The 18205-nt window shown below is 35.5% G+C and overlaps 1 protein-coding gene across 1 annotated transcript; it reads right to left on the minus strand.

Moving 5' to 3' along the window:
• Positions 1 to 13618: 13618 nt before the first annotated feature.
• Positions 13619 to 17882, minus strand: LOC145661508 (uncharacterized). Its single transcript, XM_081726826.1, has 3 exons — positions 17867 to 17882; positions 15071 to 15400; positions 13619 to 13683 (listed from the first exon to the last, which is right to left on the minus strand). Exons 1-3 carry the CDS (start codon positions 17880 to 17882, stop codon positions 13619 to 13621), a joined length of 411 nt encoding a protein of 136 aa, XP_081582952.1.
• Positions 17883 to 18205: the final 323 nt, after the last annotated feature.

Here is an 18205-nt window from a genome sequence, read left to right on the forward strand (position 1 = left end):
TCAACTGTACTTCCCCTAATTATTCTAGTGAAACATTTTATGGTGCGCTGTGTAGACTAAGGATGAGGCTGTTAGACACTGTACATTTGTTCGAATGTAGCCAACAAGAAGAAAATAGTAGAAATAAAAAAGGGAATTTTTTTCCCAAAATTTGCCCCTAAAATCTGGAATTAAAATTTTCTGTAGCTGGTAACACTATTATCAGACACACACAAACTATCTTAAAATAAGCTTTGGTATCCATCTAATATATCCTACAAGTATTGTGACGATATCTAATAAAGTAAGCATGACAATAAAAAAATATCTCATTCTACCTTTAAAAAAATCACAGTTATCTTTCCAATTAGAGAACAAGGTCCACTGTAAACCTCAACTGTACTTCCCCTAATTATCCTATTGAAACTTTCTATAGTGCGTTGTGTAGAGCAAAGACGAGACTTCCAGATACTGGTACGTTTGTTCCGATATAGCCAACAAGTGGGAAATAATATAGACAAAACATATAATTTTTCCAAAATTTCCCCCTAAAATCTGGAATTAAAACTTTCTGTAGCTTGTAACACTGCTACCAGACAGACGCAAACTATCTTAAATTAAACTTTGGTACACCACTAATATATCCTACAAGTATTATGGCGATATTTAAGGAACAAAGCTTCTAATTACCAAAAATATATTACGGTAAATAGAAAAGTAAGGAAAAACTAGAAAAATCAAGGGTTAGAACCTAAATACGAATTTTACGTGCGCCCCCTAATTACCCCATTGTAACGATCTACTTTCGTTTGTTAAGTAAGGACAAATGTTCGATTGGTGTAAGTTGACTTGCACTCGGACGTATAGGTGCGGATTTATAAACAAAAATTTCTAATTTTTTGCCCAAATATAGGAGAATTTTAATTTCCCTAATTGGCAACACTGCTCACAGGCCCGTCCAATTGATGTCAACAGTTAGGTATCCATCCGAGGTATCTACCTGGCAAGTCTTAAGGATGTCTTTCTACAACGAAGGAAGCTACAGGGAAAAAAGTAAAGGAAATTCGAAATTAGAAAATTCTCAAATTTTTGACTGGGTGAAATTTGAGAAGGAAATTCGACACCAGAAGAAAAAGAAATTAATATGATAAACTATAGTCCAACCATGTTTTGCAAGAATAATATCCCGATATCTTAATTAGTGTCCACACAGGAGCGGATTAAACAAGTGACACACCTGTGTGTGCTACCTGGGCCACCGGGTATACATTTGATTACATTTTTTTGAACTAACTCGTGTTGTTGTTGTAGTTATAGTCTCGACTAATAATAATATCGTTGTAAACAATAACTTTGTAAGGAAAATTTTCTCTCCTTTTTACATCTTAGTTCCAACACTGTCGGTGAGAAATGGAGGGTGTTTTAAAATAAATTTTGGGGTTTTAACTCTTCGTAGTACTTATTACATTTTACGTACAATTATAAGCAATGCATCAAGTAAAAGAGCACCTCAAACAATCTTTGCTACAAGTGTTCAATGTGAGATTCATTCGTCGCACGGCACACATCTAGTCGATAGGCGAGAAAGGCCCATAAACTTTCCGCCATATGGCACAAAACACATTCAATTTAGGGGAGTTTCGTTTCAACTGTACCATCTCCTGAGGATTTGTTGACGGCCAGATGCAAACATTATGAGTGTTCACATTAGCTCTTAGGTGAAATGTCGATTTATCACTGAAGACGACACGATCCAGAAAATATTCATTGTTATGCAGGAATATTTCACTTGCGAAATTGGCACGTAAACCGTAGTCTGTAGGCTTTAGACCTGTAGCAACTGCATGCGATAAAGACATAATTGAAAGCGTCTCACAGACGGTTGCACTGTACAGATTCAGTCTTTATTAGAACACAAAAATCTTTCTGCTCTCTAGTCTCCATCTTTGCTGCTTGCTCTTTCTAACGGCAGACAGAAGAAACAATACATGTACATGCGTGCGTACAAAACTGTTTGAGTTGCTCTTTCATTTGATATAATATTTATAATTGAAGTTAATTGTAATAGATACTACAAAGTTTCAAAACCTTAATATTAATTTTAAAACACCCTGCATTACTTCTAATTGAGTCATCCTACTGTCTTTTATATACATATCATCAGGGCCGGTCCTAGTCAATTTGTCGCCTCGTGCAATGGCATAATTTGCCGCCTCCCCCTTTCTCCAGAAAGAACAAATCTTAAAACTCATGATTTTAAGTATGCTACTCCAGCATGAACAACAAAGGCGAGGGTAAGTGCAGTCGCACTCAGAAAGGCTTAAATACTTATTAAAATGCAATCCCGTTGTGTCTGTTTTTTTAAATATTAATCTATTATGTTAGTGAAAGATAAAGCAAACACACCTGCAGAGGAAAGATGGTAATCCTTTTTATAGAATTCACTATCGAGCTTCAATCTCAATGTATCAGTTTGCAATTCCAGTGCAACTAGCTCTTTTATTTTTATTTCTTGATTTTTTCTTCTACATCTTCTAACATTTAAAAAAAAACTTGTTTCTATCTTCAGTGATAAGGAACTCGTTTCTGACAAAAACAAGACTAGTTTCATATCAAAATTGTGATAACTTACTAAATGAAACAGATATTCACTACTATTCGAGAATTGAATTCTTGCATTTGACAACAATCAAGCAATTTGTGCTCGGATTTATTCGACCATTTGCTTTAGCATTGTCCATGTGGCCTTAAACTAATGCAACCTAAACATAATTTATGGATGCAGTATTCAAATAGAAGGTCAGCTTAGTAAATGTAACTACCATCATCATGAAGTCTGTTTCCAACAAGAAATATTTAATTTAAATAATATACTTGTGACAGATTTTGCCGTACCATCCAAGCTTGCCGTTCCACGCAAATGCACGTGTTGCATATATGCAGTGGCGTATTTAGGGGGGGCTTCCGGGCTTAAGGCCCCCCGAAATCTTACGTACTGTAGTAAAGTATATGAAATATCTTGCAGAATTTTCACATTTTCACTCAAAGCTCCTCCCCCGAAAGTTAGCAAAGCCTCTCCCGAAACAAAATCGTAAATATGCCACTGCATATATGGTAGAGCCGGCTCTGCATATCATATATATCTAGTCGACAATTTATATATGACATTTAGAAAAATACTATTAGACAAATTAGTATTAGTTTTTACCTTTAGACAAGTTATTGGAATTTTATACTCTTTGGGGGCGCGGCGGCTCAGTGGTAGAGCGTTCACCTCCGGTGCTTGGGGTCCCTGGTTCGATCCTAGTTCGCGCCGTGTGGACTTTGTGGTGGACAAACACCGTGCTCGTGGGTTTTCTCGGGGTTCTCTTGTTTCCTCCCACTTTCTTCATTCCACCATTTCACTCATCTTTCATCATCACCGTCTCCTTTAGCCTAACCGGCATAACCGTGGGACGTAAAACTTAAAGATTTCATTTCATTTCATTTTATACTCTTTGTGACATTATTTTCGTGATTATTAAAGGCCTGCTTTCACAAAAACACAAAATTTCATTTCTACTTTTATTTCTTAGTTGATATTGATGAAAACTGCTGAAACCCGAATTGTTAATAGGTATGGTATTCATGTAAATTGTAAAATATTTGTTGCGTATCAGTATCTAGCGTTTAATTTATGTTGCATTTTACGGTGATTTTACGGTGAAAATATTTCATACTTAAATAGACGTAAGATGCATTACAAATGACTATTTGAAAAAAACGAAATTTAGAAAAAAAAGAGAGGCAGTTTTTTTTCTAAAAAAACGTACATTTCTGGAAAAAATACGAACCGTTTTTTTTTTTATTTACAACACTAGATGGTGTCAAAAATATTTAGGTCTGAGGTCCAGTCAGTTCATAATTTGAAGGAAATTTTCCTAATCTAGGGAAATTTCGTGTGTAAATTTAGCATAAAGGGAAATTTTCTAAAATGTGAACATCCAAGGAAATTCTCGCGCTAACTGACAGTGAGTGAACAATGTAAATGTTAAAAATTTCTTTCTTCTTCTGAAATAAACCAATATAATAACAATAGTTTGTGTGGGGGGTTCAAAGTAGCATAATTTGTGCAGGGCCTGATCCAGAATTATCTAACAAGGGATGCACCAATAACTACAATTACATTTGATTTAAATTTGAATTTTTTAAATGCCTTTAGGCATCTGAGGTGAGAATGAGGAATATGGTTTTGCTTGGTGAATTCTTTTTCTTTGATCTTCAGAAAATCGACTTAAGCTGTTGCTTTTGGATAACTCCGCATTCTTTTAAGACCCAAATGGAAATATGACCGCAGAAAATATCGGAAAGTGTTGCTATTTTCACTGCTAGCTTCTGATTTTATATATTAAATATTTATAACGAAAGGGAGTGCACCTGCACGCTTGCACCCCCTAAATCCGGCCCTGTTTGTATTTTTGTAAAAAAAAAAAGAAAGAAAAAAAGAAAAGAAAAAAATTGAAGCATAAAGCAAATGAATAAAATAAATGTGGGGGGCAGACTACTAAATATTTTTCAAAAGCTGACAATATTTCTTTTGCCCGTTTTTCGAAAGTGAAGAGAGATAATGAAATGTAACTTACCACAATAATAGATATTGTTACTCTAAGCCCGAAAATACAAATGGGAAGAATTTTCAGTGTTGTCATCCATAGAAATTACAGTGTGACCAGAATTTCAATTACCCCAAAATTTAGGTTATGGCTGCGACTAGAAAAATAAACTCAATGGCAATTGGTAACCTATCATGCTGTCTATGTTCCTTGTTAATTATTTTTAAAATAATATTTGTATTTTTATTTTACTGATAACTAAAAATTATTTATTTTGAACTCTTTGTTACAAAATAAATACAAATATTTCTTACAAAGTAGTTAACAAGGAACACAGACAGCATGATAAGTCATCAATTGCCGTTCAGTTCATTTTTCTAGTCACTACCATAACCTAGATTTTTGGGTAATTCAAATTCTGGTCACACTGTAAATTCTATAGATGGCAACACTGAAAATTCTTCCGATTCGTATTTTCGGCTGTAGAACAGCATTATCTATTACTGAGGTAAGTTACATTTCATTGTGGGTGACGGTGAGTGTAGGTTATGAAAAATGTCCATCTCTTGGTTTGTAATTCTACCTAGATCCACAATACAAACTATAAACGAAACTCACTAGCTTATTGGTAAATTAACACTAGAAGTTTTACATACCCTATTGGTACCAACGATTAATAAAATATTCAAATTATTAACAGCTTAGATTTAAAACAACAATTTGAACAACTGTTTGTTACTTATTTAAAAGAATTTGTAACAACAATTAGCAATATGCATAGTTTCACTATATTAATTTGTACTTTTCAAGACGTGAAAAATTAAATCATCATATTTGAAGGTAAGACGAATGTTACATAGGATTATTATGCTAACAACCATTAGAATAATTTTCTCTTTCAGTAAGGGTTTCACTAGCATATATCCAATTATTTCAGAGTTTCAATTATGAATTTTGTTTCCAGCAAGCAAGTGAAAATGTATACTATCTACTAAAACCCATATACAACAAAGACAAAATTTTCCGTGGGCCTCCACTTCAGGATTGAAAATCGCTTCTCAAGCAGTAGTCCGCGGACCGTTAGTGGTCGTTGAGGTCTGGTCTTAAGGTCCTCTTAAATTGAACATTAGTGCAATCAAGACAGAAAAGCTAAGACTCAGCTGAATTCGTACCACATACAATAGTGGGGAATCTCAGAGTTGGGAAATTTCATAAGCAAGCATCTTTCACTTTTTCTGACAGACCATTTTGTAAAATTTATTAATGCATAAAACATTCTTGATAATCTTGAAATAATGACAAACTAATATGTATTTTCTTGCATTAATACCAATATGCAATTGAGTGAATTCTAACAATATAAGACAAACATCTCAGTCTGTGAGTGACGCTAATTCTAATCTTTTAGTTTAACATCGCACGCTATACCCTTTAGGCTAAGGGAGACAGGTGATTAAGGCAACTGAATGATAATGGAAGGATTGGTGGAATAAGGATGTGGGAGGAAACGGGAATACATTATGTTGTCCACCAAAAACTTATTTGCCTGGTAGTAATTCTAATCATGAACTATTACACTAATAGATATAGCTAACTGCGCTTTCAGTTGTTAATTAAATACTACTAATTTTAAAACTAATAATTTTACTTAAATATTACTTTAAATATGTATATAGGGTTTTAACTGATTCAGAATATACTTTTAAAAACTATAAATTTCTTTCAAAAAACATAAGAATATAATATTATGGCTAGTAAAAGTACTCCTCACTTTAAAAAGTTTGAAAAACACTGCTCTATAGAAGGGAAAACGTACCTTGTTTAATACCATTTGAGATGAAACATGAGCATAACCATCACCTTAAAGATGGGGTAGAAACTACATGAATCCTTCTGGGAATAGAACTCGAGTCTTCCACAGGAAAATATGGTATTGGTACAAAACGAATTTCAATTTGTAATGTGTGGGTGCTAGAGGGCTCTGTACTAATTTATCTGCTTACAACCGACAGTCGCAAGGAGAAATCAAAAGGTTGATTTCTTCACAAATTCCGGAAAGATAGATATGTATTTAGTGCTTGCAAATAAACTTGTAGACGAAAGGATGGCTGAAAGTTTATTGTACCGCGATCATTCCACTAATGGGCAAGTACTGGCCGAATTATGAAATGTTTAAGAATTTGCTATACTATCTTCGTGAAACCGAGAACTGTTAAAACTGCAACAATGACTAAATGTCTTCTACGAAAAGCTGAAGAAAGTCCGTAAGTCCCGCATAGCACGAAAACTTGTATGTCGCGTACAAGATTACACATGACGTGACGTGTCGTGTGAGTGGTCCATCAGTGGTCTACATCATGTGAGAGAAAGGATTTTCATAGTAGATATGCTTTCTGCAAGTCCTTTTCGTTCTCCGCTTTCAATGTTATGTCATCAGCAAACCTTATTGTGCTGAAAACCATGCTACTTTTACGTTTCTCGTTTTTATCAATGAATTCTTTCATAGCTTGGTTGAACAAGGGAGGTGAAAGTTCACATCCTTGCCTTACTCCTTCACTTACACTTGCTTCTTTTTTTAATCTCTTCCTATAACAGCTGTCTGGTTCCTATAAAACAGGATATTAAACTTCCTAAATAGGGGATCGTATTAACGTCTTTAATTTTCTCTTCGTCTAGCCATACGTTTGCCTTTTCCTGTCCTGCTCTTGTGCACTTTATCACTTTGGTTTTCTTCTTATTTATCTTCATTTTACATGTTTTTTTTTTTCAGTTGGTCGTTCAGGTTTGAAGGTGCTTCCTGCAAGACCTTTTCGTTCTCCGCTATCAATGCTATGTCATCAGCAAACCTTATTGTGCTGAAAACCATGTTACTTTTGCGCGTTTCTCGCTTTTATCAATGAATTCCTTCATAGCTTCTTCTATATAGATGTTGAATAGGAGAGGTGAAAGTTCACATCCTTGCCTTACTTCTTTACTTACTCTTGCTTCTTTTTCTCTTGCTCTTTCTGAGAAGACAAAGAAAGACACCAAATAGACTATATACTGGTCCGACAAGCATTTAGAAATCAAGGGAAGAGCAGTAGGAGTTACCCAGAATCAGATGTTGACTCAGACCATAATTTAGTTTTGATGAAGAGTGAACTCCGACCAAAGAGGAAAAGAGTGGTAGCACCAAACAAAAGATGAAACACAATCAAGCTAAGAAGAGATAACGGAACCGGGTGAGAAACGGTGCCGGGTTTTTGAGAAAACCGAAACCAGTTTTGGTGAAACCCGAACCGCTTTTTTGAGAAAACCGAAACCGGTTTCGGCGAAAAACCGAACCAGTTTTTGAACACCGAAACCGGTTTCGACGAAAAACCTAACCCAAAACCGAAATCGTTATTCGGATTTGCTAGAAACCGGTTTCCAATTTTTTATAAAAACCGGTTTTCCCATCCCTAGTACTTACTCCTACTCCGAACCGAGCAATGGCAATTGTTTGATGTTAGATACTTGTTTTGCCATCTGCAGTGCGATGTTCACACATTGTTATACTTTTAGTGAGATCTACCGCCGAAATCTGGCCACGGAGGTTAAATGTCATATATTTTCGTCTCACTACCTCTAGTATCACCTACCGTTGAGCACAGGTGTGAGTTTAAAACACCCGATATTAAATCTATCTAGGTCCGTTTATTTTTATCTGAAATCCCAAATGCTACGTCAATGATCTGCCAACTGAACCACAGCCGCTCAATCTGATTAGAGCGTGTGTTATTTTACTCGCTCATTTAGCGAAGCTCCTTTCGCACTAATGCCCTAAAATTTTTAATGGCTCTCCCTCTTGTTGCCCTCTAGAAACAATCCTAGCTACGCTATTGCTTGTAGGATTGTTCTGTTCCATATGTAAAATATGGTGAAGTTAATTTTTAAAAGTATCAGCTGTAAATTAACAGTTTGATTATATCGTTTCATGTGTTTTCACGTGTACTAGGTTATACGAATATAGGAGGAATCAATTACAAGGTTGTAGAAAATATTTATGCAGTTGAACTTTCACGTGTAGAATGTTATCGTGTCCCAAATTATAATTAGATAAATTCGATTTAGCCGAACGGAATTGAAATGTTTTTTCACGTTATAAATAAAAGTATTTGCACTATCTAAAGGATACACTAAAATCACATTCTCTATCATCACAGGTCTAGTGACTAGCATGCGCCTTTGGTGTGCGCGGACATGCGTTGATTCCCGGTAGATATAAACATTTTGCAAGAAAAAATGCACATTTTGTATTTCTTTTCGTACTCTCTATCATTTATTCTGAATATCTGGTAGTTAGTATTAACCAGTAACAGCTGTAGCAACAGGTGGTACAAGCGTTACAACATACCGGGATTCCCGGACAAAGAAGTCCTGGCCCGCACCGCAATTACTGTTGAAGCTGACAAGGAACGGAAATGAACCTGTCATCCGGACATCCAAATTAAACCTAGTCCATTCGATAAACATAATAAATATATGTTCATGCACAAAAAATAGGTGCCATGGACAACGGAGTAAGTCCCTGGGGCCCATTAACCCTGTTAGTATAAAGAAAATCGTAGACTAGCTATTGCATCAACATTATTCATTGGAAGGTCATGATTTATAGTTCATTCTCTTCAGCATGAGCAGGCTTTCCACAGGTGCTTTGTATTGGAACCAATAATGTACTTAAACAGGGAAATTTGGGAGAATGTTGGGAAGATTCTCTCTAGAAATCTCTCTCATCAACTTTGGACGTCTTTGGAGTGGCCCGGGTAAAATCACACAATCCAAATGTATCTCAAAAAATACTATAGGGAATAAGAAAAGTGTGTACCAAGTCTTGTCTTGATAGACGGAATTGACATGAAAGAAAAGCTTGTATACCAATACACGTTTTTCCCTCATACCTATTTTGTCTACGATACGTCTACGAAGATAATGAATCTTAATTTACGTCCGTAGAGTAGTTTGTTAGCGCGTTCTCCTTGCCTATTTTACTTTTTCCATGATCATCGGTTCAAATCCTATAGCCTACATTAACTTTTGTTTAGAAAACTTGATTCAGTAAATCTGTATGTTTTGTTCTAATAATGTTCTTTAGTATTCTCCTATTCATTCTAATTTATTTCAATATTTCCAAATAATGCAGAATTTTGTCTTTTAAAATTGTACACAACTCTGAAAAAGACAAAACTTAATTTCTATCATAATTATTATCACGACCGAAATGGAAAACTTATAAATATTTGAAATATTAATTAATATATGACTAAGCTTATAAATGAAATAATACTAAAATAAAGCATTTACTGCGAATAGTCTCTGTAAGCAATATAGACAGAAAATGGGCAGGAATAATAAAAACATGACTTATTAATTGTCTATTAAAAGTATACTAGGGATAGTTCTCAACCCAAGTAGAATATTCAGTCTTTATTAAAGAATGAATATTCAGCCTTTGCTTTCGGAAATCTTTCTAATGTCCACTTGTATAAATATGGTAATGTATAGCACAATCGCAACAACTGGCGATTGAGAACGATGAAATCACTCGAAAGTATTGAAATGAAATTATTTAATTCAACGTCCTACATTTATTCTTTTAATGCTACAGATGACGGATAATTAATGAGGGTAAACGAAAAGGAAATTAAATTTTTGTTTCCCTACCGGGAATAGAACCCGGAACTGCAAGCACTGAAGTCGCACGTGCTACTCGCTAGAAGAACATGAAAGCCTTGAAAGTTAATACTTTGTCTGACGGTAGAATATTCTATTCACATATATTTGCAACAGTTTACTTACAGAAAATAACTTAGCTACTTTCTTAATTTACTTTTGTAACAGCTTGTAATAGTATTCATTAACTTCAGTATAGCACACACTCCGCTATCGAGTCACAGTGATTAAATTATAGATAATATGTATTTTGTTTCTCCGATACAGATAATATACCATTATTTTTGTAAAATGTTTATTATTTTCATGAAGCAAAATTTAATATTTTCCTTGGGTTGAGAACTGTTCCTAATATACTTTTTATACAAAACTAATAGTTCACTTTTTATTATTTATGTTCATTTCTACAAATTGCTTGGAGAGACTATTTGCAGTAAATGTTTTATTTTAGTATTATTTCATTTAAGGTTAGTCATATATTAATTAATATTTCATTCACTGACACAAAATGCCTGATCGCTTCACATATTTTGTAGTTTATTTCTATTCAGTCGTTCGTTTACGTGTAAAATGTTTAATACCTATGATTATTAGAGCTGTGCCATATGTATAATAACAAACATTATGAGAGATTTACGTAGCATTTCTAATAAAACAAAATTCCCCTTTGTTTGTGGACTGTATTATTTTGAACACAAAGTTCGTTGCACAATATACTATTTATTATATTGTAAACATACAACTAAAGACAATAATTATTATGCATAAGCAACTACACATTATGCAGTCACACACGCCACGTTGACACTCATAAAAAACTATCAATCATCCAGCGCTGCCAGATACAAAACAAAAGAATAATGAAATGCGGCCGAACATACCGCCCACCTTGAAATATCATTTCAATACTATATATTATTCTACACATTACACTACACATTCTACATATTATTCTTCATTAAATGGAAGAGGAGAAATTTTTACAATTGGTCGTTTAAAGACACCTTTGCTAGTTTTAATAGTAACAGTTCTAACAATATTATCTACACCTGGATGAACAGCAACTACTCTTGCTAAATTCCAATGTTGAGGAGATGTCTTATCTTCCTTCACTAATACTAAATCATTGACCTTGATAGCATGTTTACACCACCACTTTGGCCTATGTTGCAGCCGAGACAAATATTCTGTTTCCCAACGGTTCCAAAAATGTTGGAGTTAATTTCCAGCGTGACAAATGATTGATTTTTAATTCACACAAATTTGGTTCAAGTATTGCTACTAGTGCTTGGTGAATTAAGAAATGACCAGGAGTTAATACCTGATAGTCATTAGGATCAGAAGATAGAGCAGTTAATGGTCTAGAATTTAAACATGCTTCAATCTGACACAAAACTGTATACATTTCTTCAAATGTGAGTACAGTGTTACCAACTACACGTCTCAAATGGTACTTGACAGACCTTACACGAGCTTCCCGTATGCCTCCAAAGTGAGGTGAGGATGGTGGATTAAAATGCCAATTTATAGATTGCATACTGAGGTAATTACATACATACTCTTTTGAATCACCATTCCTTACAAGTTTCAGTAAGGATTTTAATTCTCTGTTTGCACCTATGAAATTTGAACCACAATCACTGTAAATATCAGTAGGTTTTCCCCTTCTAGCTATAAAACGTTTCAAAGCTGCAATAACTGACTGTGTTGAAGCATCACTTACCAATTCTAAATGGATTGCTTTGACACTGAAACAAATGAAAAGTGCTACATAACCTTTGAACAATTTTGAATTTCGACTTTTCATTTTTTTTAACATTATTGGACCAGCATAATCTAAACCGCAATGCAAAAATGGACGAGATGGTGTTACTCTACCAACAGGAAGTTGACCCATTAATTGAGAGGCTGTTACACTTGATTGTTTGTGACATATTACACACCTTTTACAATTTTCCTTACAAAGTCACGACCACCAATAATCCAAAACTTTTGTTGCAAAACATAAAAGTAACTGTGAACCTGCATGAAGATGCTTTATATGTTCAGATTTTACAAGAAGTTCCGTAATTCTAGCATGTTTTGGAAGTAAGATAGGATATTTGAAATCATATGTTACACTAGCATTTTGCAAGCGACCTCCAACTCTCATGACATCATTTTCATCAAGAAATGGATTTAAACACAATAATTTGCTATTATAAGGCAGAGGTTTTTTCATACGTAAGTACTTTATCTCAAGTGGATATTCAGATTCTTGAGCTTGTTTTATCCAATGCATTAATGCATTTGACAACTCCTTTGTAGTTAATGGTCCACTACATCTTAACTCCTGTTTACTTTTACTATTCCTAACAAATCTTTTACACCAAGCGGTAACACGAACTAACCTAGATAATGATGAAAATTTATCTACTATTGTACAGTCAACCTGCATGTTAACAGTTAAAGACTTTTGCTCACATTGAATAGAATCTAGATTTTTGCAATTAATATTTACAATAGGTAACTCTGATTCCATCAACCACTTTGGCCCATTCCACCATAGTGAATAAGACTCTAATTGTGACGGATTCAAACCACGAGAACTACAATCAGCTGGATTGTCTTTCCTCGATGTGTGCGCCCATTTAATAAAAATTGATTGTTGGATCTCAGATACCCGGTTAGCCACAAATGTTTTCTATTTACTCGGACACGAAGAAAGCCATGCTAACACAATAGTAGAATCTGTGTAACAGACCTGTTCAAACTTGATTAACATTGACTTAATGACTGTATTTACTAATCTACATAACAATACTGCAGCACACGATTCTAACCTAGGTATTGATATAACCTAGGTTGCTTTACAGGGGGCAACTTTAATCTTTGCAGCAATCAGGTATACTTGCACATTTCCAGATGTATCTATACAACGTACATAAGCTACTGCAGCATACGCCTTTTCACTAGCATCTGAGAACCCAATTAGATTATATTTCACAATATTTTCAGAAGAAATACACCTTTTGATCTTAATCTGTCTCAACAATGGCAATTCTTAACAATATACTTCCCACGAGCGAGCAATATCATTCGGAAGTACGTCATCCCATTCAATTTTTAATTTCCATAATGATTGTAGCAACAATTTTGCAACAATGGATACTGGAGATAACCAACCAAGCGGATCATACAATTTTGCAATATCAGATAGTAACATTCGTTTTGTCATTACTGACTTATAAGTGGGAACAACAATAGAAAATGAAAATGAATCACATGATGGATTCCACTGTATACCTAAAGCTTTTACATTCTCATCTTCATTAAAACAAATTAACGATTGAGTTTCTCTTAAGTGAGAAGGTATACTATTTGGCACATTCATGTCGTTGGTCTGAGTACAATACCATTGCCTCACTACTATCAGCTGCACCTGAAAATTAAATTATCAACAAAGAAATCATTCATGACTAATTCTGCGGCTCTGGGATAACAATGACCTTCATCTACAGCTAACTGTTGCAAACACTTTACAGCCAGATATGGAGCCGAACTGGTTCCATAAGTAACAGTTAACAATCTAATCACTAATAGGTTGGTCAAGTTATTTGTGATTCCTGGGACTACTATTGCTTTAGTATGAATATTATCATTACTGTACAATGACTAAAAACACAAATCAACTATTGCATGAGAATTGCCAACGTTAGAACCAGTAACACCTGATATGCTCATGTTTATTTTCTTTGTTTATGCGTAATTTCTGGACGCAACGTTCAGTTACAAACGACAATTCACTGCCACAATCGATAAGAGCACGAAACTGTATCAACTTATTTGTATTATCTTTGATATTTATGACAGCGGTGGACAACAACACCTGAGGAATTAGTTTTTGATTTATAGAATGAGAACAATTTACATGATCTACTTCATCCTTTTCTTCAAAATGCAATAAAGTATGATGTTTTTTGTTGCAAGTGTGGCAACCCTGCTTCACATTACACTTATTTACGGAACAATTTAAGGTCAAACAATTGAAACAAAGCGAATTCTTTTTCACAAAACTATGCCTATCATTCACTGACATATTTATTAACTTTTGACATTTATATAGCTTGTGGTTATTTTTACACATGATACACGACACAATTGGACTTGAATGATGCACTAACGTGTTGCCTTTTTTTGTTTGTTTTTAAAGCAGACTTGTCTGCCGGTGATCTTGCACTCACTGCAGCTAATGCTTTGGCACGTTGTAATACGAACTCTTTCAACTGTTCGAAAGTTGGTTTCCCAGCCCCCGCCAAGTGAACTTTGCGGTGGACAAACACCGTGTGCGTGGGTTTTCTCGGGGTTCTCCCGTTTCCTCCCACTTTCTTCATTCTACCATTTTCATTCATTACTCATCATCACCGTCTCCTTTGGCCTAGCCGGCATAACCGTGGGACGTAAAACTCAAAGATTTAATTTTTTTTCGAAAGTTGGTTGTTCGTTTTTCTTCAATGAAAGCTCCCATTGTTTCCTGGTGTTCTTATCTAGCTTCTCACCCACATGGTAAATTAAAATCACATCCCAATGTTCCACTGGAAGGCCTAAGGATTTAAGTTCACACCAGTAGCGTAGCCAGGATGTGTGTTTGGGGGGGCCCAAGTGCTGTTATAGGTACATATAGAAAAATTACAAACAAGAAAATATATAAACATAAAAATATATAAAAAATTACAAACATCAAAGTACTAAAGTACATTGTCGGACCTCTTTGGGGGGGGCCGGCCCCTCCGGCCCCCCCCTTCCCTACGCCACTGGTTCACACATACACTGAACACTATTGTCAACCAATCTTCGTAGCTCACACGATGACTCATTCTTCACAGCTGGTTGAGTAATGAACTTGCTCAAAATATGATTTGCTAGCTCTCTCACATCTTCATATCTTGATTTAAGTAACTCCCATGCTACTTTATAGTTATCATCAGATATGGAAATAGATTGCAACAATACAGCAGGCTCCCCTGATACAGCTGTCTTCAAATACTGCAACTTTTGAGCATTTCCTAACCGATTGTTATTATGAACAGCAGCAACAAATAAGTCACGAAATGATAGCCAATCCTGCACTCTACCACAAAATGTAGGAAGTTCTAAGTCTGGCAAATTCACATCTGTGCACTGTTTATTAGATGTATTTACCTGCTCAGTATAAGGTGACTGAATATTGTACAAAATTTCTAAGACAGAGTCCAACTTGTTTTGCACTTCATTAAATTCTCCGTCATATGTTGCAAACTCACTTTCACAGGGGTGTAGCCAGCAGGTTTGGGTAGGGGGGCCGTCGTTTTTGAGGGGGGGGCAGCTACAATGTACAAAGCCAAAAAATGTGTTGCTGCTAGTGTTTTTGAGGCCTGAAAGAAAGGAAAATTTTGGTTTCCTTCTGGAAAACTAAAAACACTATTTTAGCTTATTATTATTATTATTATTATTATTATTATTATTATTATTATTATTATTATTATTATTATTATTATTATTATTATTATTATTATCCATAAATTATATTCAAGATAGTTTTTATTATGCTTAATCAAGAACTACTGTCCGGGACCAAACGCTATACTTTTGTGCATAACTATAAAGGTAACCAAGAAAGTTCTGTCCCTTTTCGTGGAGGTCTGTGTTCAATTGGACCTCACACCGTGACTTGAATGCGAGTGGAGATAAGGCGAACGTCCGTTGTTGGTGTGGGTATATCCAACATACTACCTGGTTGTGGCAAATCAGACACACCATGAACTTGCGTAAAGACAGAGGGAACATGGGCCATCCACAGAGCGTCATAAGAGCATGTATGCTGAACGAGTTCAAATGGAGGTCAAACGCCGCTGTAGCGGGACAGAAGATATGCCAGGCCTTTGGTGAGGGTGTCGTGACGACGCGGACATTGCAACGATAGTTTAACAAGTTTAAGGACGATGACGAAACAAACGAAAACACCACGTGCCAGAAGACCAACACATGTACAAAAAGGAACTGGGACTACAATTCAGTGTGTGGAGAAACCATTCGGCAGCACATCCATCAACTTGTGAAGCACTACAAGTTGGGTCGATGGGTCTCTCATATTTTGACTCCGGGCCAGAAGGCAACGCGGCAGTCTCCTGTGTTTATTTACTGTTTCGGAGCCATTTCTGGACAGGGCGTTGACATGTGATAAAAAGTGTGTCCTATACGAAGCTCCACGGCGCCGTCATTATTGGTTATCATCCCATGAATCAATTTCAAAACAGCCGAAACCAGCACTGTACCAGAAGGTCCTTCTGTGTGTTTGGTGCATCGTGCATCGGGAACTGCTACCAGCTGGTCAGAGTATCAATGTAACTGTGTAGTGTCAGCAGTTGAGCTGTGCTCAAGAAAAAACTCAAAACTCTGGAGCCATCACTTTTGAATTGCAAATGGGTCCTCGTTTACGGGAGAACGCTAATTCCCACGTGGCTAGGATGACTCAGGACACCATTTTTCGCTTTGGATGGGAAACAATATTGCAACCACTATATTCCCTGGGTATTGTACCGTCCGATTATCACATGTTCCATTCTTTGGACAATCACCTTAGAGGACGCCAGTTCAAATCCCTAGTAAAAGTCCAAAATGCACCTGATACTTTCTTCGTTTCACGGCCCACAAAGTTCTACCGTGATGGATTCCATGGCCTTCCAGAACATTTTCAGAAGGACGTCGATGCTGATGGGGACTATCTTCCATGTTAGGTGACATATCGATGTTCGAAGGTGGTGGATGAAAAAGCAACAAAACTTTTGTTGGTTACCTTTATATTTAAATTTAAGACCTTGTATACAGAACCTATCTACACAAGATTGATTTTCTTTGAAATTTCACTTAATTTCTTTACGGTTTCCTGACAAAAATATTTATTTATTATTCGTGACTAAAAAAGAAAAAAAAACATAATTATTTTATTACACTGAATAGAAATAAAAGAGAGAGTGAATGAAATCCAAATCCAATAAAAGCATTGTTTCTCACCAAATTGTCCATCCTCTATGTCTTTTAAAACACTTGTTAAAGCATATAAAAATATACTGTACTTACAAATCAGTTTAGTACCTTTGTTTTATGGCTGTATTTGTCTTCAAACTGTCAAATATAAATCGCAATAAATTGTGTAATCTGCTGTCACAAAAAAGTATCCTATTTTTCGATCGGTATAAGAAGAGATACTATACTATTTTTCGATCGGTATGGAAAAACAATATTTCTCCATACTATTTTACCATAAATTATTAATTGTCAATAAACTTTGTGTTGCTTTTAAATGAATGAAGTGAGATAATTTTACTACGATGTTTTAAAAGCTGGTCATTTGGGGGGGCCAGGAAACCATTTGGGGGGCCTGGCCCCGATGCCCCCCTTCCTTGGCTACACCCCTGCACTTTCACCACACACAGAAATGAACTTTGTAATGAGCTCTGTGCAATCGCCATGTAATTACGTAGCACATTCAGTATACAGCTTGATATTGAAGTTAGGCTTGTCTTTATTCTCGTTCACTTTATGTGTCAACCTTTTTATTTCACGTTTAAGTACAGTTTTCTTACCTATGAGCTCTTCCATTGTTATAATTCTGCACCACTTTGACAATGCACTACAAAATGAAGATACTGCGCCACAAGTTTGCAAACCACGCACATGCACAACTGGAACAAAATCCGGTCGGTAAGGGCCAATTTAATGTTTGTGGACTGTATTATTTTGAACACAAAGTTCGTTGCACAATATACTATTTATTATATTGTAAACACACAACTAAATACAATAATTGCTATGCATACATAACTACACACTATGCAGTCACACACTCCACGTTGACACTTATAAAAAAACTATCAATCATCCAGCGTTGCCAGATACAAAATAAAAGTATAATGAAATGCGGC

This window comes from Thermobia domestica, chromosome 10 (assembly GCF_964235325.1).
Source record: "Thermobia domestica chromosome 10, izTheDome1.hap1.1, whole genome shotgun sequence".
NCBI classification, from domain to species: domain Eukaryota; kingdom Metazoa; phylum Arthropoda; class Insecta; order Zygentoma; family Lepismatidae; genus Thermobia; species Thermobia domestica.

Excerpts from the sequence above, each read along its gene's own strand:
- LOC145661508 (XM_081726826.1), bottom strand. Across the intron at positions 13,684-15,070 it reads GGTTGACAATAGTGTTCAGT|GTGCAGCTGATAGTAGTGAG; the intron begins GTATGTGTGAAC and ends TTTAATTTTCAG.